The sequence below is a fragment of the Notechis scutatus genome, chromosome 1 (assembly GCF_049901735.1).
Source record: "Notechis scutatus isolate UNSWTSFEM ecotype Mainland chromosome 1, rNotScu1.2, whole genome shotgun sequence".
NCBI lineage: Eukaryota > Metazoa > Chordata > Lepidosauria > Squamata > Elapidae > Notechis > Notechis scutatus.
The window spans coordinates 329945012-329969003 of NC_142009.1; the positions used below are offsets into that span (position 1 = coordinate 329945012).

The 23992-nt window shown below is 44.3% G+C and overlaps 1 protein-coding gene across 4 annotated transcripts in view; it reads right to left on the minus strand.

Moving 5' to 3' along the window:
- Positions 1 to 23992, minus strand: part of CRTC1 (CREB regulated transcription coactivator 1) — a 92795-nt gene that overhangs the window by 10550 nt on the left and 58253 nt on the right. For 2 of the 4 annotated variants that reach the window (XM_087951660.1, XM_087951655.1), the window contains exons 5-11: positions 22423 to 22517; positions 20167 to 20252; positions 19280 to 19323; positions 16663 to 16883; positions 15190 to 15326; positions 13538 to 13795; positions 9731 to 9832 (exon numbers count right to left, since the gene is read on the minus strand). In XM_087951660.1, coding sequence (XP_087807786.1) covers positions 9731 to 9832; positions 13538 to 13795; positions 15190 to 15326; positions 16663 to 16883; positions 19280 to 19323; positions 20167 to 20252; positions 22423 to 22517 — 943 coding nt within the window. The remainder of the gene's footprint in view (positions 1 to 9730; positions 9833 to 13537; positions 13796 to 15189; positions 15327 to 16662; positions 16884 to 19279; positions 19324 to 20166; positions 20253 to 22422; positions 22518 to 23992) is intronic. The other 2 variants (XM_087951667.1, XM_087951661.1) reach the window with 1 other exon arrangement.

Consider the following 23992-nt stretch of genomic DNA (forward strand, 5'->3'; position numbering starts at 1 on the left):
TTGCATTTGAGCATCCAAGAAGGGCCAGGAAAGGAGAAAGGGAAAGACAAAGAAAAAGAAGGGAAGAGAGCAAGTAAGAAAAAAAGGAAAGAGGGGAAGGAAGAAGAAAGGAGAATGAAGAGGGAAGGGAAAAGGAGAAAAGGAAAGAAGGAAGGATTATGAGAGGGAGGGTCTGAGGGAAGTTCTGCCTTAGCACTTGTGGCCACCACAGGTGCCCCCCCGACCCGAGTGACAGTGAGCTGGCCATGCCCCCCCTGCCACACCACCTGAGGCCAAACCAAACCCTGATGCAGCCCTCAAATGAAATCGAGTTTGACACCCCTGATCTATTGGACAACATTACAGGTAGTCCTCAACTTAGCAACTGAGCCCTAAGTTTCTGCTTCGAAGCAAGAGAGTTAGGTGAATTTTGCCCCATTTTATGACCTTTTTTTTGCCACAGTTGTTAAGTAAACCCCTGCAGTTGTAAAGTTAGTAACACGGTTGTCAAATGAATCTGGCTTCCCCATTGACTTTGCTTGTCAGAAGGTTGCAAAAGGGGATCATGTGACCCCAGGGGCACTGCAGCCGTCCTAAATACATGCCGGTTGCCACGCAGCCAAATTTTGATCACACGACCATGGGGATGTTACAACCGTTGTAAATATGAAAAACAGTCTTAAACCCCCCTTTTTTCACGGCTGCTGTAACTTCAAATAGTCATTAAGTGAATAGTTGTAAGTCAAGGACTACCTGTACTTGAATCTATTCCCATTTGGATGCTGGTTTGGATATAGATGTGATGGGAGGGGCTGGGGTGCAGTCTTGCCCAGTTATCTGGAAGCAGTTTGAACCTCTTGGACCTGAGGAAGGGAACAGGGCCATGATGACTGTGAGCTCAGCCGCCTGTTCCTTACCTCTATGCCCCTCCTGGATAGTTAAGGCTGGGGGGGGGAGGAGGGGAGAGAGGGGGGAGCATAGAGAGGTTAGATTCCAGCGGTCATTAATTGCTCTTTGAAAAAAGGACAATCAGGCATGATATTCCCCTCTGAAAAAAAAATCGGGGCCGGCCAAAAGAGACCCCCCACCGCGCTCCCTTTTCCTGCCGCTCAGCGGCCTCCGCTCGCACCGCCCGCCCGCCCGGGCTCCGCTTGCACCGTCCGCCCGGGCTCCGCTCAGGTATCCGGCTGGGGCTGTCAGGAGTTGCTACCGCCGTCGTGGCTCCGCGCGGCTCCAGTCCCGCGTTGCCTCGGGAAGGGAAAGGCAAAACCAGGAGCCGCTGCTGCCGTTGCAAAGCGCCGCCGCGGCTCTTCCTTTTTGCCTTTCCCTTCCTGAGGCAACGCGGGACTGGAGCCACGCAGAGCCGCGCCAGCGGTAGCAACTCCTGACTCAGGGCCTCCGAGGGGAGGGGAAGGAGGAGAAGGGGGGGAAAGGGGGGGCGATTCCCAAAAAAATCGGAATTCCGATTTTAATCGGAAGAATATCATGTCTGGACAATCCACCACCATCCTCAAGAAACCATTGCTGGACAATTTTCGTCCTGTGTCTCACCTCCCTTTTAGGGAAGGTTGTGGAGAAGATGGTCGTGCATCAGCCTCAGCAGGCATGGCATGAAGCAAATTATACATCAACCCCTTCCAGTCAGAATTCCCCTCGAGGCGAGATTGGGCCCATCCCTGTTAGCTTTCCATCAGATCCTCTAAAACAGGGGTCACCAACCAGTGGGCTGGGGACCACTGGTGGTCCGTGAGAAAATTTTGGTGGTCTGCAGAGAAATGTCGTTCCCACCCACCCCCAGCACTCCCCCCAAAGCAATTAATCCAGGCTGCGCTGCCCACGTGGCCCGCCCACCCGCTGGCCCCCACCCTTCAGCTGAGCACAAACCTGACCTTGAATAGAGCTGGAACTGGAAGGTAAGACCAATGTTGGGGGAAGGAAATCCATCCCGGGGTGTCTTGCTGACGTTGGAGGGAAAGTCGGTCCCATATTCCAGAGCTGCGGTAGTCACAGGACTGGCCCTTTGGTCATCCTGGAGCAGCTCCTCCAGTCCATGGCAGGCCAGTGCACCTGGGTGGTCCTGTGACTACTGCAGCTCTGGAATATGGGACCGACTTTCCCACCACCTTCAGTCAAAATTCATCTTAGTGGTCTGCGGGATTTAAAATTATGAGTTTGGTGGTCCTTGAGGTCCAAAAGGTTGGCAACCCCTGCTCTAAAACATGGTTTATCCAGCAATCTTGTGGAATCTAGGTGATGGTTATTCTTTTGGGATTTTTTTTCACATTTGCATTTTGATTTCCGTTCACTGTTATACGATTGGCTACACTGTTTTAAACATAGCTGTCTTTGTACACTGCCCAGAGTCACGTTATGTGAGATGGGTGGAGATAACATATTTGCTAAACAAACAGACACATAAATCAAATCGTTTTGTGAGGGCCACATTATTTCTTATTCTAGATTCTAATCTTTAGAATTCCCATCTGTCCCGCTGGTCAATGCCCACACATTTGGAAAGCATCCAAATTGGGGGGAAATGGCCATATGCTGTATAATAATGAAAAAACTGCCTTGCACATAACGTAGAATAAAGACTCTGCAACAGTATTAGATGCATGCATTGCAAGCTTCTGCAACAGGAAGATTTCCCTCCCTTTTTCTGCTTTGATGTGTGAGTCTTTTTGCCGTGCAAGTACCTTTTGTTCCATTAGAGCAGGGGTGTCAAACTCAAGGCCCGGGGGGGGGGGGTTTTGGACCCGGCCCGTAGGGTGTTTAGAACTGGCCCATGGGGCTGCCCAGGAAACAGTGAAGGCCCGGCCCGCGGTGCCTCTGCCAGCAAAAATGGGCCTTGCGAGGGCTGCCTGTGGCGCTCCCAAGCTTCATTTTGGTTGGCAGAGGGTTGCAGGAGGCTGTCGCAGCCGAAAATGGAGCTCGGGAGCCCGTTTCCCCTGCAGAACGCTCAGGCCATTTCAGGTGACCCCCGACATGAGTGACGTCGAGCTGGCCACAGACACCCTGGCCTCCTGAGGTCAAACACAACCCTGATGCGGCCCTCAATGAAATTGAATGACACCCCTGGATAAGAGAAACAAGAAACGTGGAGTGGGTAAGAAAAAGCCCTTTCCCTGCTTCGTTAATAAATTCTGCAAGTCTGTATCTCCAGTGAGCAATACCAAGTACGTTTTAAAGGAATGGGTTTGGAATAAAACCAAGGGATTTATGATTTAACCCCAAATCATACACGGATGCCTTTTATTGTCATGTTAAAAATCGGCCTGAAAAATCTGCACAGCTCCGGAGGGATGGAGGGCAGGCTGCTCTGTCCCTTGATGCCTCTGGGCCACGTGGCTATTTCCCTGAAGCAGGAGCCATTTTCAAAATGGCTGCAGTGAATTCTGGCTTCTCCAAGGCTTAGGAGCACGGAGGCCTGCCTTTCTTCCCTAACGTGAGCTCTGGAGTTGCACCCGAAAGGTAAGTGCACGATCCATGATGGAGAGTGGGGAAGAGGGTGTGAGACCCAATGAGGGGGCAAAAAAGGCCAAGGTCTGTAGAGAGCCGACCAGGTGCAATGGTGGGGGGGCAGGGAGATGGGGGGGCACTGCACATCCCTGTGCTCGGTTGTAAGAGCAAATGCTGTGGTGGTGCTGCAGTAGCCGTAACTTTGAAACTGGGTTGTAAGTAATACCGTGTTCCTTCAACAATACGGCCTCCACCAATAGGAAGGCCCAGCATGATTTCTAGGCATGAGGTGAAATTAAGCCCCGCCCCCCAAAATTTAGGCCTATTTAAACCATGCATTTCCCTGCCATTTCTCACATTGTTCGTTAGAACTACACGAGGTGAAGAGAAATGGGGGGGAAGGGCGGGGGGGCGGATGGGGAGAAAACCTGCCTTTAGGAGTGCCCTGCAGGTAGCATAGGCTAGAATACCCCGATAGCCGATAGAAGCTCCCCGAAGGCAGAGTCCCCAGCCGCTTCAGGGCGTGGCATGGCTGCCCGTGTCCCCTCACCATTAGGCAGTCTCTTTCGGGCGATGGAAGCTCCCCTACGGCAGTCACCAGCCACTTCGATCGGCCGGTAGAAGCGGCCTCGGGGTGAGCGGACACACACACACACACCCCTCGCTTCTACCGGCCGATGGAAGTGGCTGGTGGCTGCCCTTGGAGAGCTTCCATCGCCCGAAAGAGACTGCCTAAAGGCGAGGGGACACGGGCAGCCATGCCACGCCCCGAAGCGGCTGGGGACTCTGCCTTCGAGGAGCTTTCGTCAGCCGATAGAAGCGGCCTCGCGGCGAGGGGAGTGCGTATGGGCCGCTCTAGGTGGGGGAGGAAATTAAGTCACCCCCGAAAAGACGGCCTAGCCGTTTTTTCGGAGGTCAAAAAAAAAAAAGGCCCGGCCTTATTTTGTGAGAAACACGGTATTTGCAGAGGTTCATTGTAAACTGAGGACTACCAGTATTTGACAGGCTGCCACAAAGTGGAGGGGGTCAACTTATTTTCCACAGCACCTGAAGGCAGGACAAGAAGCAATGGGTGGAAACTAATCAAGGAGAGAAGCAACCTAGAACAAAGGAGAGATTTCCTAACAGTGAGGACAATTAACCAGTGGAACAGCTTGCCTCCAGAAATCGTAGGCACTCCATCACTGGAGGTTTTTAAGAAGAGGCTGGACAGTCCCTTGTCTGAAATGGTATAGGGTTTCCTGCTTGCATAGGGGACTGGACTAGAAGACCTCCAAGGTCCCTTCCAGCTCTATTCTGATTCTGTAGCCTAAAAGAAAGCAAAGTGTCGCCTCGAAAGCCTGTACATTAGACTACCTCAGCCGGTTCACAGCGCTGTAATATTCAAAGGATCCAAAGTATAAAGGTAAAAGTTGCTAGAGTTGCAATTATCATTTGCCTGCCCTGCCTGGGCAAGGCCCCCTGGAGCCAAATGCAGACCCTGCCAGGAGAGACTGGCACTTCAACAGTGAAGCTGCCACTCCTTAATGACATGGTGGGGACACTGAATTCTGGAGCTCACAAAAGAAGGCATTTGTTTTGGTTTTTTGATGCTAATACAGAGAATCCTCCAGTTATAACCATTCTTTCAGCAACTGTTTGAAGTTACAACAGCACTGCAAGAAAGTGACTTACAACCAGTTCTCACATTTAAAACCGCTATGGCATCCTTGCGGTCACGTGATCAGAATCCAGGTGTTTGCCAACCTGCGTGTGTTTAGGATGGTTGCAGCACTTGGGGGTCATTTGTGACCTCTCCAGCCAGCTTCTGACAAGCAAAGTTAATAGAGAGAGGCTACAGTGATGTGCTTAACAACGATGGCAAAAAGGGCCATTAAAAGAGCACTTAATACATGCCTTACTTAGCAACAGAAACTCTGGACCTAATAGTCATTGTAAGTTGAGGACGTTCTGTATATTTGCTGTTCCAGTTGACAAAAAACCTGATAAGCCTTCAATATTCCACGTCACAGATGCTGGAATCAGCACGCCCAACGCTGGATATAGTTTCAGAAATAGCTACAGGTAGTCTTCGACTTGCAACAATTCATTTAGTGGCTGTTCAAAGCTACAACGGCACCCCCCAAAAAGGGACTTGTGACACCATTTTTCACACAACCGCTGCAGCATCTCCACGGTCATGCGATCAAAATTCAGCGTCCGGGGATCACATGACCCCTCCCCCCTTTTGCGTGGAAAGGTCGCTTCTTTCAGCAAAAGGGAGGTGCACAGTTTTGAACCCAGATCTAGCAGAGCAAAGTTACAGGCATGCGCATTATGCCTCTCAGAATCTCCTTAAAGAAGCTGCTGTCCAGCTTTGGAAGCCATATTGAGATCCGATGCTCCCACGCTGCCACAATTGAGCCTGGGAAAGTGGGAGGGGGGAATTCATTGGAGTGTATCTAGTTAGACATAATAAAACTCTTTTTCTGATTCAAGGTCAGGTCGTGTTGCGCATAGTGAAAGGAAGTCTTACTTTGGGACGGATGGTGATTGGGCCATGTGATGTAGTGATGGGTGTAGGGGATGGATTTGTAGTTTTTACTTATTGCAAGGGAGCCCGGAACTTTCAAATTCGGGATTCTACAGTTGTGCCAGTTACTATCCAAATAAAAAGGAACGTTTGAGAAGATGCCTGTCTCTGAGTTACTGGTTGGAATGGAGGTTTGCTGGAATGCTGACAGCTGCACCTTTACCCGGGCCTGTTGCGCAATCTCAGGAATATACAAATTGAGTTAACAGAACCCTGGAAATCAATCACAAAGATTCCTAGACTGCTATCCTTCTTCTGAAAAGAACGCCCAGCTGCTCCACCGTGTTGGGAAACAGAATATTTTTAGAATCTGCTAGATTATAATTTCACCACCCAGGGTCCTGCTCCCCTCCCAGCTATTGAAAACATTCCATTTTTCATGACTGAGCAATGATGCAAAAACCGTGTTATAAATGCTTTCAACTGGCTCAGTAGATCAGCAAGAATAGATGTAGGATTTATATAAATTTGCCCCCATGGAATCATCAATGCAGCTTTAATAACTACCAGCAGCAAAAGCTGCTCCAAAGATATTAAAACCAGGGAAGTTTTTCACTGGTTCAGCACTTCAGGATCCAAGATTAGTCCCTTCGCTGCCTTTGCAAAGAGAACGTTGGGCAAACTAGAGAAGGGTTTGCTCCGTCAACAATTTTCCTCTTTCCCAGTTAATGCAAACTGGCTGAACACCCACTGTAAGAAAACCAAGAGGCGCACCACTGCTTTGTCAGGGAAAGAGAATGAAACTGACTTGGCATGCAGTGCAGTCCTTCCATCAAGTCTAGGACCACGGGGCCTATGCAACTGTAAAGAGACTCTATGCTTTGACACCACCAGCACAGCAAAGGCAGTCGAAACAGAGTCGTGCAACTTTGATCTCCTGCTTCAGAGACTCTGCTGCAAACCTCAAGCACAGGGGTCCCCAAACTTGGCAACTTTAAGACTTGTGGACTTCAACTCCCTGAATTCTAGGAGAATTCTGGGAGTTGAAGTCCACAAGTCTTAAAGTTGTTTGGAGACCTCTGCTCAAACGGAACCTTTCTCTTACAATCACATCTCCAAAAGAGTCTGAATGCAGCCTAGCTCTCTCTCACACTCATTCTCTCTCTCACACACCCATTCATTCTCATTCTCTCTCTCTCCACACACACACACACACACACACACACACACAAACACACACAGCTGGTGCTCGACTTAAAACCACAACTGAGCCCCAAATTTCTGTTGTTAAGTGAGGCGTTGGTTAAGCAAGTTTTGCCCCGTTTTATGACATTTCTTGCCACGGAAGTTGTTAAGTTACTACTGTTACTACTGTTAAAGTGAATCTGGCTTCCCCCATTGAGTCTGCTTTTCAGACGATGACAGAAGGTGGTCACATGACTCAACAGGACACAACAACGGTCATAAATATGAAGCAGTTGCCAAGTGTCTGGATTTTGATCACGTGACCATCGGGATGCTACAAAGGATGCGAACTGTGAAAAATGTTTGTAAGTCACTGTATTCAGTAGTGTTGTACCTTTGAGTGGTCTCTAAATGAACTGGGGGAGGGGGGAGGGGGAAAGAGAGAGGGAGGGAGAGGGAGAGGGAGGTGTGTGTGTGTATGTAGTTGAGTGGGCCATTTTTTTTTTAACTGTGCCACATGAACTGTCATGGGTATCGATAAAATCCCAAGTGGGCAAAAAGAAAATCATAGAGTTGGAAGGGATTAATTAGGTTATTGAGTCCAACCCTCTGAATAATATAGACAATAAAAAGCAGCCACTCAGTCTCTTGTGTAATTTGTCCCATTATTAAGCTGTTCTTATTATGAGGAATTTCTCTGGTAACATTCAGTTGTTGTGGGGAAAATAGGAGGTGGAAGGGATATTAAATAGGTTCGCCCTGTTTGAGTTGTTTATTAAAAAAATATTTTGAAGGAGGGGATAATAAAGAAGAACCTTCTTGTAATTTAAATTCATTATTCTGAATCTTACACTCTGCAATGAGAACAAGCAACCTTTTCTGTGCAACATTTAATTTGAACCTTAATTTCTAGTTACCCAATCATTCTAATTACTCTTCTCTGAACTGGGTCAGAACAGAATGAACAGAATGATTCCTTCCAATGATTTGGAAAATATGCTTCCATGGAACATTTGCTTTATTTTAATCCAAGTTCTATTGCTCGTTCGTATTCGGCTTGGGACTCACTATTATTTCAGAATAATTCTCATAAATACAACAGGTAGTCTTCAACTGTGAACCATTAATTAAGTGACCATTCAAAGTTACAACGGCACTGAAAAATGGGACTTTAGAAACAGACCTCAAATTTACAATTCGAGGACTGTTTCTAAAGTCCCATTTAGAAGTCCCATTGATTCAGCATCCCTATAATCACATGATTAAAATTTGGTTGCTTGGTGTCTGGCATATATTTACAATGGGTGCAACGTCCTGGGATCATTATTTACAATCTTAACAACCACCTTGCTTAACAAGGAGATTCTGGTCTTAATTGTGGTTGTAAATCGAGGACTAACTATATTCCCATCCCATACAACTGCATTTTTGTTTTCTAAGTTAAGAACCTTGTAACTTTTATTTTTTAAATGTATTACCTTCAGTCAATTTCTTTTTTCCATCAAAAAACCATCAGGACCGATGTTTCTATACAGGATCAATCAAGAAGCCCATAAACCAGGAATAAAGACCAGAGATCTCTTCCAGTCCTGTCTCCATAATCTGATATCAAGTATATCTTGTTTTCTTATAGCTTTCATTATAGCTTTCAATAAATCTCTATTGTTCCAGATATTTACATGCTCGCTGGTATATTTAAAACTAGATAAACTCTAAATATGGGGACTTATCCCCACTACCGTGCTAATGGCTATTGGTATTCTAACTTACATTTTATCAAGGTTGGCTGATTGAAGATGTATGGACTTCAACTCCCAGAATTCCCCAGCCAGCATGGCTGGCTGGGGAATTCTGGGAGCTGAAATCCACACTTCAAGCTGTCTATGTTGAGAAACACTGCTCTAATTTCTTCTACAACATATTCTTTTTTTTAAAAGCTATCCAAAAAGCTATTGGTGTTGTATTTTGTGGTTCACACAAGAAACAAAATATTCAATCACATAAAAGTACTAGAGAAAACAGACAAACTTCAACAAGAAGACTTGGCTTATATACAGTGGCACAGTTCTGCTACATGTTTGTTCGGTAAACGTTTTAAAGATTCCAAATGCACAAAAATCACACCGACCCATACTTATATCCCCCCTCCAATACGCATCTGTCAATGTATTTTGTATGCCGCCCAGAGTTCACCAGAGTTGGGCAGTCAAAAAAAAAAAGAAGAAAAGAAATAAATAAAGTGCATTAAAAACATCGTTTAATTCTGAACAGCGATATATTTTGGCATGCTTTTTGAGCCAAGAATGGTATCCTAACCTTTTTAGAGAAGGGCAGCATTCAAAAGGTAATTAACACGATAAGGCAGACATTCATATGGGAGGAACAGGTCAGGTCAGGTGGCATCAGATTTTAGCAAGAAGGAATTCCCCAAAGGATCCCAGTCATTTAAACGCAACCCACCCAACTTGACGGAGCGTTATTTTGGAAACCCTTCAAAAAGCTGGATGGGGGGGTGGGGGGACAAAGTTAAGAAGAGGCAAGAAAATATATGAGAAGCATGGAATCCAAAGGCCTTAGAAGCATACAGTCCCTTACTTGAGGGGAGCTGCCAGGAGAGAAAGCTTGATTGGAGACAGGAGAAGTGGGAGACTGGTTGGCTGGGGAGCCAGCATTGCTGCGGTACTGCTGGAGTGAGCCCTACAGAAGGACACAGCGTTAGAGACTGTGGGGAACAGGAGGAGAGGGAGAGAAAACACAGGTTTCTTTCATGGACAGGTAGGGGCGGGGGAGGAAAATGAGAAGAGAACAGAAGGCAAGAATAGTCCTGGATGAATTCAGCAGCACACAGTACGGTTCAACAATGCTCGGATAAGTCATGAACCTAAAAAGGGCTTCTTCTCTCAAAAGGCAACTGGACTGGTTTTTTCCTTGAGGAAGGAGAAGACTTTCGCTTCTCATCCTAGAAGCATTTACAATGCAGACTACAACACAATCCAAGGCCTACAATGCAGTCCTTTCAGCAGTTCCACTCCCATTTGCACTCTGATACGGGTGACTCTGAGGGCACAGAAAAAAAGCCCTCAAGAGTTCTCAGGGAGAGTGCCAACAACCAGATGACTGCAAAGAAATGTGAACCTTCCAACCCACTCCCTCCCAATCCTGTCAGACCCAATCCTCCCATTGCCTCCACCATTCTTCCAGAACCCATGAAATTTCTTGGACAGGGAGTAAAAACTCGTCTTCTTCCTTAAGGAAAAAAAGTCCAGTTGCCTTTTGAAAAAGCACCTTTGAGACAACTATAACCTGGAGGACTGAGAATCTCCACAGACTGAAAGGGGACTCTGTTACAACCCAGGATGATTCTGGTGGCCTGCTTTGAGATGCTTCTTCCAGCTTTGTGGGGACTGAGTATATATAACCACAATACTCTGAAACCCCAGCTTGGAGGGGAGAAACCCCCTCTACTTCAACTTTTGTGTTTCCTTCATATCTGTGCGGTCCATAAGGCGGAAGACATCGATTTGCACAAATTGTTTTTCAGAGGAACCTGTGGAAAAGGTTATGGAACCCGCATTCATTCTTATGCTTCTGTTTGAATTTGCAAAGATTTATTAGGTGAACAGTCTCCTTCTCCAAAGGATGGGACCAACCTCCCGCCCACTGTGAGATGCAGAACAGACACAGCCGTGCAAAGTGGCAAAGTATTAAGAGTGACTAGTGCCCCAATAATACAATCTTTCTTTTTTTTAAAAAAAAAAAATGCCACCAGGCATGCCTAATGTTAGAATATGGAAGGCAGGAAAACAGGGAGAAAAGCATTTTGTCACACACACACAGCCCCGAAATCATTGGTACCTTGGCTGGTGGTTGGGTCTAAATATCATGAAAGGTCATTGCTTAATGCAGGGGCAATTTATTCTGAGTGAAAGCCACACTTTAAGTCAGGGCTGTCTGGTCTTTACAACTTTAAGACTTGTGGACTTCAACTCCTGGAATTCCCCAGCCAACTACGTTTTTTTTTTTTTTGTTTTTTTATCTTAATGATTTTGCAGGTTAGGACACAATCAAGCTGAACAGATGTGATTAATGTAAAGCAGGGTGTCCAACCTTGGCAACTTTAAGCCTGGAGGACTTCAACTCCCAGAATTCCCCAGCCAGCTGGCTGGGGAATTCTGGGAGTTGAAGTCCTCCAGGCTTAAAGTTGCCAAGGTTGGACACCCCTGATGTAAAGCATGTTTTCCCTGGGAAAAACAATTCTACCCTAAGCCATGGCTTGAGGGCTCATTTCAAACCATTAAGTGTGGTTCAAGGATTAGCTGTGAAGCTACAATTAACCTAAAATGGACATTTCCAAACTCCTTGCAGAAGAGGGGGAAAGTCTGCAGAAAATGGGGAAGAGAGATGCAATCATCCATCCCAATTAAAAAAAAAAAGATTAGCTCTATGTGACAGATTAAAAGAAAGCTTCTTTGGGGTTGGAAACAAACAGCAAATACATCAAGCAACTCTGTATGTTCAGCTGGAGTTAACAATCTGCTTGGAGTTAATAGGCACTGAAGCTTCTAGTTAGCTAGATCAATGTAACTCAAACTTGGGACACTTGATGTTTGGACTTCAACTCCCAGAATTCCTCAGCCAGCCACACTGGTTGGGGAATTCTGGAAGTTGAAGTCCACACATCTTCAAGTGGCTAAGATTGAGAAATATTGGACTTAGATCGGAGTGTCCAACCTTGGCAACTTTAAGACTTGTGGACTTCAACTCCCAGAATTCCTCAGCCAACTTTGCTGGCTGAGGAATTCTGGGAGTTGAAGTCCACAAGTCTTAAAGTTGCCAAGGTTGGACACCCCTGACTTAGATGATTCAAACCAGCAGTGGGATCCTACCTGTTCCACTACCGGTTTGGTGATTGCAAGGGCAGCACCCACAGCTTTCCCCGCACCAGCTGGGGCCTGCAGCGCCAATCAGCTGAGAGGATAAAGAAGAGAAAAGGGAAGGGGCAGGTGGGGAGGGCTGATCCTGCGCTTTCCTCTTCTTTCCCCTCTCAGCTGATGAGGCTTTTTTTTTTTTTTTTACTACCGATTCAGCTGAACCGGTCCAAACCAGTATAGCCTACCACCACTGATTCAAACCCAAGGGAAAATTTCGTTATGGCTGGGCACTGATCCCACTTCTCTCTCTCTCTCTCTCTCTCTCTCTCTCTCTTTCTCTCTCTCTCTCTTTCTCTCTCTCTCTCTCTCTTTCTCTCTCTTTCTTTCTTTCCTTCTTTCTTTTTCTTTCTTTCTTTCTTTCTTTCTTTCTTTCTTTCTTTCTTTCTTTCTTTCTTTCTTTCTCTCTTTCTCTCTCTCTCTCTCTCTTTCTCTCTCTTTCTCTTTCTCTCTTTCTTTCTCTCTCTCTCTCTCTCTCTCTCTCTCTCTCTCTCTCTTTCTCTCTCTCTCTCTTTCTTTCTCTCTTTCTCTTTCTTCCTCTCTTTCTTTCTTTCTCTCTCTCGTTAGGGGGTGGAAACATTTTCAGGCACCTGGCATGAAAAATGAATGAAAAAAACATGGCCATGATCTTGTGAGATTGTGGCCATTTATAAATTAGCCCTCCATGAAGCCCGGCTGGGGGAGTTGTAGGTGAGATTGCAGGTGAGGTGTCATTTTCGGGATATGTTTTCTACCCCGAGAAGCATTAAAAAAAAAAAAGGGAAAATGTCAAATCACTCCATAGTTGTTGGACTGGGGTGAAGGAGCAGACCTCCCTCACAGATGGCAGCGCCTGGTTGACCTCCTCAGGCAGGGGACCAAGGTTTACACCATAATTATCTTGATTAATTACATGCAGTCCAGCTGTTGTCAACTCTTAGCAACCACATAGATAGATTTTCTCCAGGATGATCTATCTCTAACCTGATCCTTCAGCATTTCCAACAGTGCACTCACAGTCTATACAATGGATGACTGAAAAAAACATTCTGGAAAATGGCCCAGACAAACCATTTCTATGTTGTTGCCAAGATCAACTTAATGTGAACATATCTGCGTGGTCATCAAGCTCAACTTGTGGGAGGTATTGATTTCCCTCCAGGTGGAAACTTTATCTCAAAATCATTCAAAAACTCAGTCCCTATCCAAGGCTTTTGAGAACCACATTCATCTCTGATAAGATTTCTAATCCAGTCCCTTCACAGAAGTCTCTATGATATTTGGAAGACTATGTTTTCCAAAGGCTACGAGGGGGGGACTGGCAATAAATCACATATTTCCGTGCAGTTTTGAATTGCAGTCTCAACATATCCCAAACCGTACACTTTTCAGGAAACAGACAGCTCTGATCAAGCCTCTTCTTGTTTCCTATGCTTTTTTGTCTGAGATGTCTAGGAAGCTGGAGGTCCCAACTCCTCTTCCCAATCAAGCTTACCGAATTGATGTCTATCCCCATCGAAGTCTGGGTTTGGCTGCCCGGAGGAGACTGTGGGATTGTGGAAGGGATGGAGACTGAGAGCGGGGGGAGCTGAACGCCTCTCTGCAAGCCCGAGGTCTGCATCAGAGAAGCATTGGGTGGTAAAGCACTCGCCACTTGGGTCTGTGCCTGCTGCTGCTGCTGCGCGATTGTCTGGGTGAAGAACGGGTAGGGGGGAAGCTGCTGTTCCATGGAGAGCGCATCCAACGCCACAGCCTTCAGAAGAAAAGGACAGAAAAGGACGTCAGTGCCGTGGAATCAGACTTCCTGGGGTGAAGGTTTCAGAAGGAAACACACTCAACTCTACTAGTCTTTTGGGGAAGCGGGAATGTCCCTATTCTAACAGTCTGGCTTTTTAGCATTTCCCAGGCTCCATGGACCTATTTATGGAACGAGCGTGCATGCAACGGAATGGGACAGCTTGCTGTGGCCAACTCGCAATGCCCAACCTTGCAGCGGCAAATTCACTGTGGAACAACACGCTGTGGGACAACTTGCTGCAGGATAATTCAACAATTCAATTTAAAATATTTTTAAAAATATTTTATCTTCTTGTCATTCACGTTTCATTTTGTCCCTCCTTTTGCATCCTTTCTTTAATGATTCTATTCCACCATTTCTTCGACATTAGTGTAACTCTTGTCCCGCAGCGAGATGTCCCACAGTGAGTTGGCTGCAACAAATTGTCCTGTAGCAAATTGGCCACGGTGAATTGGCCATGCTGAGTTGTCCTAGACTCGCACACAACACTGTGCAATGGTTTATTTAACCATAGTTTATTAAAGGGGTCTTAGGTGGTCTTGGAGGTTGTTTGTTTTCTTGCATACGTTTCATTACCCAACTAGGTAACATCATCAGTACACTGATGTTACCTACTTGAGTAATGAAATGCCTGCAAGAAAAAACCAAGCTCTGAGAGCACTAAGGAACCCACAGTTTAACCTTGACCTACAAATACTCTCTTCTATCAATAGTTTACTAATTATGCATTAACTACTATTTGCTAGACTAACACAATATGAGCTGCAAACCATTACTTACAGGCCAATCCTGGAATTCACAGAGCATACTAAACTCTAAGTATGACTAACAAATTTATTATTTGATTTGCTTGCTGCCCATCTCGCCTCAATCACTGGAGCTGAGTTCAGTTGATAAGTCAATGCATTGGGCACAATGATTTCTAATTAATTAATTTCTTTCTGTCTGCATATAGAATGTCTGATTTCCACACAAGTACATTTAAAATGGCTCAGTGCAAAGATAACCAGAAGTTGGCATTTTGGAAGGCGAATCTCATGATGGTTGATGAAATCCAAAATCTGGAGGGTAACAGATTGCCCATCGTGGTTTGGCATGCCACCTAGATATGGCTAAATAACCTCAATCGAAGGGACAATATGGAATTATAACTGGTTTATCCTTCCCAAAACCACCAAATCTACAGTTGAAGGGAAAATTACAAATTCAAGCAACATTATTATCAGAGTTGCTATACTGGCAAAGGTTCCCAGTTTGGATCGTTCATTACGGATTGGGTCTACGATGTTATTATGCAACAGCTTTCAAGCCCACCCCACCCTCCACCCCCGTAGAATTCCCTCTTGTACCTGAGTAATCGGTGAAAGAGGGGAAAGCGTAGGAGACACTTGCTGGGATTGGCTTCTCCTTGAATCTGTGTTCAGTGAGAGGGGACTGACGGTTGGCTGCCGGTGTTGCTGGGAAGAGGCTGACGACGTTGTCATTCCTGTCTCCAACAGAGAAAATGATCAGGAGCAGTCAGATTTCAGAGGGATTTTCCAGAAGGATTTTCAAAACTACAGGTAGTCTTTGATTTACAATAGTTCATTTAGTGACCATTCAAAGTTACAGCAGCACTAAATAAGTGACTTATGATCGTTTTTAACGCTTATGACCACTGCAGCATCCCCTGGTCATCTGATCAAAATTCAGGTGCTTGGCAACCAGTTCATACTTATGACAGTTGCAGTGTCCTGGGATCATGTGATCCCCTTTTGTGACCTTCTGACAAGCGACGTCAGTGGGGAAGCCAGAGTCACTTAACAACTGTGTTACTGACTTAACAACTGCAGTGATTCACTTAACAACTGTGGCAAGAAAGTTCATAAGTGGAACAAAATTCTCTTAACAAACGTCCTGCTTAGCAACAGAAATTTTGGGCTCAATTGTTGTTGAAAGCCGAGAGCTACCTCTGTTCTTATGGGGCAGAGTCAGAATACTATTAATATTTCTATCACATCTTTTCTCACAAAACAGGCTTGAAAAACAGCTTTTGAAAATGTCATCGGGATCAAACTGAATCAAATGTTTCAAAGGAGGGAGGACCTGAGTTTTGCTCCTCCTCCAATCTCTAGAGACACTTGATTAGTGAGGTGAACAGCATACACATTTTATAAATCAATAAAATGACTCTTCCCCAAACTTGTACCCTCCAGATCTGCTGTGCATTAAAATATCAATGATTATCAGGCAGCATGCTGAATAAGACGTCACAGTCAAACGAATCTGGATGGTTTCAGGCTGGGAGTGGGTCTAAGTATTTAATATTAGGTATCTTTGTGCTTTGAGTTATTTATAAAAATAAAAAAGATGGGATAAAGAAAATCTAAAGCAAATTGCCCCCAACCCTAATACAGGTAGTCCTGAACTTACGATCAGAACTGGGACCAGAATTTCTGTTGCTATGCAAACTGGTTGTTAAGTGTGTTGTGCCAGATTTTACAACCTTTTTGCCACTGTTGTTAAGCGAATCACTGCAGTTAAGTGAATCCTACTTGCCTCCTTGATTGTGCTTGTCAAACGCCTGCTGGGAAAGTTGCAAATGAGGACTGCCTGATCCCAGGATTCTGCAGCTGGTGTGAATACATGCCAGGTTGCCATGTGCCCAAATTTTGTGAGGCTGCGGCAATGGTTATAAGTATGAGGGACCAGCTGTAGTCACTTTTTTTTCCAGTCCAGTCATCACTAAGAAAACAGTCCTGCCTGGCTGAAAATAAATAACATGGGCAAGACTGCAAGATGTCGTGCCAGAATGCATTTGTACGGGCCTGCAAACACCTTACCCTGATTGGCTGTGCTGATCCCCATGTGCGTCAGATTGGCAGTGAGGTTCCCGGTGCTGTTGGAACTGCTCAAGGAGGGAAAAGTGGACTCTTCTGGGTCTAGCGGTGTTGGGAGAGGAGAAGGGAAGTGGATATTTGTCAGGTCTGGCAGTGAGCCCCCGGTGTTGTGAGCCGCAGGGATAAGGGCAGTAGTGTTTTCTTGGTCAGCTGATGGAAAGATGCTGCATTGATGACAAAGACAAGAGAAAAGGATACTTCGTTAAATGTAGGCCAAGGCCTACTGATTTATTGGAACTCACAGAAGTAAACAGAGCGATTGTGGAGATTCTCAGGTCATCCAAGTCATGCTTGTCCTAAAGGTACTTTTTTCTTCTTTCCAAGTGGCAACTGGACTTTCTTGTTTTTCTTTGAAGACGTTTCACTTCTCATCCAAGAAGCTTCTTCAGCTCTGACTGGATGGTGGGGAATGGAAGGATATATACTCCTTGCAGACAGCTGGTCATTTGCATCCTTTTAGAAAATTGTCAAAAAAATTAACCTCCAGGTGGCCTTAATGACTCGCTAAAAGAATGCAAATGACCAGCTGTCTCCAAGGAGTATAAATCCTTCCATTCTTCACCATCTAGTCCAGGGGTCGCCAACCTTTTGGACCTCAGGGACCACCAAACTCATAATTTTAGTTCCCAGGGACCACTAACCGGTTCTGTGGGCGTGGCCTAATTTGTGAGTATGGCTTGGTGGTCATGTGACTGGCTGGGCATGGCTTGTAGGTAAATATTATAAATATTTATATAAATATTGAATTTTTTATTAAAAAAAGAACAACTTTTACCCAAAATCAGGCAAAGCTGGCAGGCAGATTGAGTTGCTCACAGAATCACAGATTCATTCAGAGATCTATTATCTGCCATCGGCTAGCTCAGTCTGTCACATAAAATTTGCTAGCAAGCAAACTCACAAAATTAACTCACAACACACCATATATGTAAATATTGATTTTTTTTTTAATAAAAAAGCAACTTTTATCCAAAATCAGGCAAAGCAGGCAGGCAGATTGAGCTGCTCACAGAATCATTCAGTGATCTATCTATCTGCCATCAGCTACCCGAGTCTGTCACATAAACTTTGCTTGCTGTGAGTCTGCACTGAATAGAAACTTCAGTCCTAAGAGAGGTTCGGCTGTGCTTAAAAGCAGAGCCGAAGATCTAAAGACTAGCTAGAAAGCAAGAAATCCAACCATTTCCTGCTTCCTAGCTAATCTAAACCTCCCAGCATAGCAGAACAGCTGATGGTCGGAAAAAGGAAAAATAGCAATTTAGCAGGCAAGTTTACCGGGTAAGGAGTGGGCAGGGAGGGTTTCTGCGGGCCATGTGGGCGGCGCAGCCTTGTGTTCCTGCGCAGCCTGGATCAATTGCTTTGTGGGGGTGCCCTGGGGGTGTGATTTCTCTGCGGCCCACCAAAATTTTCTCGTGGCCACCAGTTGGCCACGGCCCACCAGTTGGTGACCACTGCTCTAAGTGGTTTAGAGAATCAGCATATTGCTCCTCAGCAATCTGGGTCCTCATTTTACCCACCGTGGAAGGATGGAAGGTTGAGTGAACCTTGAGTCTGGTGAGATTCAAACTGCCAAACTACTGACAGCCGGCAGTCAACAGAAGTAGCCTGAAGTACTACCTTCTAATCACTGCACCACCACAACTCTTAAAAACAAGAAAATCTAGTTGCCTCTTGGGAAAAAAAGCACCTTTGGGATAAACAGGGTGATGATTCCTGCCTGGAATCCGGATCATGACAATTTAATCTACTGCATCCTCCTTTCTTGCAAAAAGTAAGGATTTTCTTCAAGACAGCACTTATAAACAACCACCATCTTAACAGAAGTTAGCTATCTAATACAATGGAGTCTAAATAGATAGGTATTTAAAATAATTTTCTAGAAAATGATAATTATTTTTAAAGATTTCTCAAAAAAATGTAATCAAGCTAAGTGCCTATTACAGAAATTGGAGGGTTTCTACAAACAAGATCTGCCCTGAGTACAATTTAAAACCCAGATCATATTTACCCCATTAAGAAGACTCTAGGTTTGGGGGGGAGTAGCCAAAACTCCCATCAAGTAAAATGTTCTGAATTTCTATTCAGCTGAACTTCTGGGCCACAATCACTTATTTCAGGTTTGAAATAAAGCAACGTTCCTATTTTGTGCGTGTCCCTAATGTCAAATCTTATCTCTATCACAATAAGCCACAATGTTTGACTTGAATTATAGAGAACTGTATTAAGTGTGAATTGTTTGATACAACTACAATCCCCAACTTTATTTAATAGGGAGCGTGACTTGCAATAACATCAAAAAACCATGGTTTGTTATTTCAGGCATTGCAGAAAATGTGCTAAGCCAGATATAAAAGAGGCATGATCTTGCTTTGCTATTCTTGCTATTCCTTATTGAACTGCAACTACTAAAATTATTGCAAGCCATTACATTGGGCTTTTCAATTATTCCATTCTACTAAAAACACATACACACCAAAGGACACAGATTTGTTTTCACAAAATGATGATGCTGATTTCATATTTACCCAGAAAGCAAATATACCCTTCCCCTTAAACATACTTGATTCCTGGAACTTCACAAGATTTAGGCCTTGAGGATCCTGTCTGAAAGAGAACAGAGAAGAGTAGGTCAGCATGAGACACTCAGCTGCAAAAACAAACAAAAGGTCATTATATCAAAGAAGAGATGTCAAGCTTCTTCCCATCTGGACCAACCCAGACAGCTGTACTGCAACTGCACTTATTTACTGATGGAAAAAATGTCTCTATGGAAGAACTGGGAGATTCTCCTAGTCTACCTTTTCCAACTAACAACCAATTATTTCATGCTGTCAGGTGCAAGGATTCAGGACAACACCGTTAGCTGATCAGAGAAGTTTCTTTATTGCTGCTCGCCTATTTACAAGAATCTCACCAAACTGACTTCACTCTCTTGGGAACAACCAGATAAGCACTCCAAGGATTTAGAAGGGTGAGAGAGTGGGGTAGGGTTTCTGTCACTTCCTCCCTTGCAGGAATTGAAAGCTAACCAGTCCCTTAACTCCACCTTCCACTTCAGCTGCCAATTCTACCACACATGCTTTCACATGAATGGAGAGTGCGGTGGATGATAAAAATCATATTTTTGGGGAGCTGGGATGTGAAAGAGGGGGATTTCTATGTTGCCCCCTCTCCCTTGAGAAACCAGGCATGACAGAAAACCAAATTGTTGGAATATGCTATAATCGGTTACACAAAATTCCATTTCTGGCTGCTTGAAAATTAGATTAAAAAGCATTTACAGAATTTCAGCCCTGGTTTATACACCAAACATACTATTCACTTTAAAGTCTGAAGTAGCTCCTTTCACTTCTATGTATGTGCTGTATTCTAAGAAGAAAGCTTTGCTATCTCTGACAGTTCAATGGTGTCCGTAGCTCATATACTCCATAAAATTAGTGCCAGTACCTTCTTAGCATCCCATCCTTGTTTTGAAAGATTTTTCTCTGTCTCTGATGCATCTTCCTCCATGCCTGGAACCGTCAGTAATAAGACTATAGTGTGAGAAAGAATATATCAGCCAAGTGTGCTCTGAAAATGCCTGGGAAAGAGGAGAAGTGAGTAGAAAGGATTCTTTGTAGGGCTATCCCATCTCTTTTGTTCTCTATGAGCTCTCTTAACTTTATAGTTCTTGTGCATGCTAAAAATGGAGGCAGGCTGTGTCCCTCACATCACCTCCTCAGTTTCTGATCCCAATATTGAAGGGAGGGAACAAAAGGGATTCCCCCATCATTCGAATAAAAGAAGAAGCTTCAGCACAGTTGAACGCTCTGCTTTTATTAGGAAACATTTTCCTCACAATCAAAGAAATGTTAAGTAAAAATCCTTTTAGAAGGACAGTGAGGGCAAAACTCAGAGAAGGCTTGTGTGCCTGTATACAGTCCCTCCACTCTTCAAAGCTCATGTGAAGCAAGTGGACAGTTGTGAAGGGCTACAGCGGGGAGGGAAGAAGACCAAGACTTGAAGATCGATTCACTCTTATCAGGAAAGTAAAGGCCGCTGTTACTCAGGTAGAGTTACATTCAGCAGAGGGCATTTTTCAAAGATCATACACAGCTCAGTGACAAAACTTCTGGCATCTTCAATTTAGAAAAAACACATCAAGAAGTCCAGAAGGGCTGCTACTTGTCAGCAAGAAACAAGTAGTAGGCCAAATCCAACTTTAATACTAACTTGGTGTGAAGTTCAGATATGATGGACACTAGCTTACCTATATCAGGGGTCGCCAACCTTTTGGACCTCAGGGACCACCAAACTCATAATTTTAGATCCCAGGGACCACTGACCGGTTCTGAGGGCGTGGCATAATTTGTGGGTATGGCTTGGTGGTCATGTGACTGGCTGGGCATGGCTTGTAGGTAAATATTATAAATATTTATATAAATATTGAATTTTTTATTAAAAAAAGAACAACTTTTACCTAAAATCAGGCAAAGCAGGCAGGCAGACTGAGTTGCTCACAGAATCACAGATTAATTCAGAGATCTATTATCTGCCATCGGCTAGCTCAGTCTGTCACATAAAATTTGCTTGCAAGCAAGCAAATTCATAAAATTTGCTAGCAAGCAAGCAAATTCATAAAATTTGCTAGCAAGCAAACTCACAAAATTAACTCACAACACACCATGCATGTAAATATTGAATTTTTTATAAAAAAAAGAGCAACTTTTACCCAAAATCAGGCAAAGCAGGCAGATTAAGTTGCTCACAGAATCATTCAATGATCTATCTATCTGCCATCGGTTAGCTCAGTCTCTCAAATGTGCTTGCCGTGAGTCTGCACTGAATTTGCTTACAAGCAAACCTTCAGTCCTAAGGGAGGTTCGGCTGTGCTGAGCCGAAGAGCTAAAGACTAGCTAGAAAGCAAGAAATCCAACCATTTCCTGCTTCCTAGCTAATCTAAATCTCCTGGCACAGCAGAACAGATGATAGTCAGAAAAAGGAAAAATAGCAATTTAGCAGGCAAGTTTACCGGGTAAGGAATGAGTGGGCGGGGAGGGTTCCCGCGGGCCATAGGGGAGGGGCAGCCTTGTGTTTCTGCACAACCTGGATTAATTGCATTGTGGGGGTGCTCTGGGGGTGAGATTTCTCTGCGGCCCACCAAAAAATTTTCACGGCCCACCAATGGGCCGTGGCCCATCGGTTAGCGACCGCTGACCTATATCATTGTATGACTCTTGAGAAATAGCTGAAAGTTCAGAGTTGTACTCTTAAATGCTGATCCTCTCAGCATATCCCTGAAAGTCAGATGAATATAGGAAGTTGCCTTGGACTTGATCACATTACTAGCCTAGTAATTTGAATTACTCTATTCACTTTATTTATTTATTTGGAGATTCAAGAATTTGGGGGATGGGAGAGGAACCCAACTATTATTTGTCATGATTCGTTATGATACATTATCTTTGTTTTGTATGAACATGAGCATTAGCATACTTTCCAGTATTTTCAGCGAGTCCATTTCTAATTCCTCTTCAGGATCAAATACATAAATAGCCAAAATAACTTCAGCTTTTGGATGACATTTTTCTAATGTGAAATTTCACAATCTTCTCTGCATCTCTCTAATTCTTCCCCCCACCCACCTCTAACAAAGTTTACAGGCAAATTTGCAGCTTTTTTTTTCACAACTCCTGGATTGTGCTTGCTTTTTTTTTTAATCACCTCTTTTTTGCTGCATATCCTGTGACCCAGCTGAGAAAGGCTCTGTCTGAGTAGGGGTCATTGTGCTCTGGTGTAGGGCAGAATCAGAATTGGTCCTAGTGACAAAGGGGAAGAAAACTGTTAAAATACTAGCCAAGTATCTGACGCATTTGCAATGCATACATTTTTTTACCAAAGGTAAATATTTAGCTCTGGAGCTGCTAAGTATTCCTTATATTCCATAATATACTCTGCCTTGGATAGCGTTTATAGCCATGGTTCTTTATGAACTGATATCCACGCATAATGCAAGTGATACAAATGGCGAACTACTGGAATACCTAAAAGGGCTGTTTTCACCTTCATGAGCACAGCAAGCCATTCAAACTGACTGCAGAGATCTGTTCTAAATTCATAGCAGCTAAAGTAAAGTGGGTGTATGCAGGTATGTGTGTGTAGAGACATTACCCTGCCAACAAAAGTGTGTAGAGTCAAGGCATGGTTTTCCCAGTTACAATGTATGGCTGTGAAAGTTGGACCATAAGGAAGGCTGAGCGTCAAAAAATTCAGGCCTGTGAACTATGGTGCTGGTGAAGACTCCCGCGAGTCCCTTGGACTGCAAGGTGATCCAACCGGCCAGTCCTAGAGGAGATCAACTCTGACTGCTCTTTAGAAGGCTGGATCCTGAAGATGAAACTCTTGGCCACCTAATGAGAAGGAAGGACTCATTGGAGAAGAGCCTAATGCTGGGAACGATTGAGGGCAAAAGAAGAAGAATAAGGTTGCTGAATGGAGTCACTGAAGCAGTCAGCGTGATCTTAAATGGATTCTGGAGGATGATAGAGGACAGGAAAGCCTGGAGGAACGTTGTCCATGGGGTCATGATGGGTCATACATGACTTTGCAACTAACAACAACATGTGTGTGTGTGTGTATATATATAGCATGCAGGTATGTGTGCACATGTGTGTATAGCATGTAGGTATGTGTGTGTGTTTGTATGTGTATAGTGTGTTCACAGAAAAAAGTGGCAATAAAGGTTATCTTATTTCTATTGTGAAACATATATGTCAGCAATACTAGGTGAATTTATGTGATTGTGTCTTTTATAACTATCCCCATCTTGATTGCAACCCTCTTCCTTAAAATATCTGACTCTTTCTTGCCATCAACGTTCAAAATGTTGCTCCTTACTTTTACAATTGTATGTACATTGAGATCAGAGTACTGATCAAAGACCACGGTCATACATATGAGGCTACCCTTCTACTGGTATCACCAGTAGTGTTATTTCTGAAGTTCTATTCCTTGCCTTCTAGAAAAAAAAGCAGATTGCAATTTGGAAGCCATTTCTGTTTTTGTCTGTCTTAGAAATGTTTAAGGACTCTCTCTAAATATGTGAAGGATTGTAATGAAAAAGATAGAGCAATCTCCACTGCTTCAGAGGGTGGAATTAGGTGGGGGGACCTTGCTGGGAAGAAATTTAAGGAAGGATCTTAAGCCAGGGAAATATTTAAAAATCAGGGAAATGCTACTGAAGCTGGAGGGTTTTCCTGCTAGAGATATTTCAACTGAAGCTATTTTGAAGACA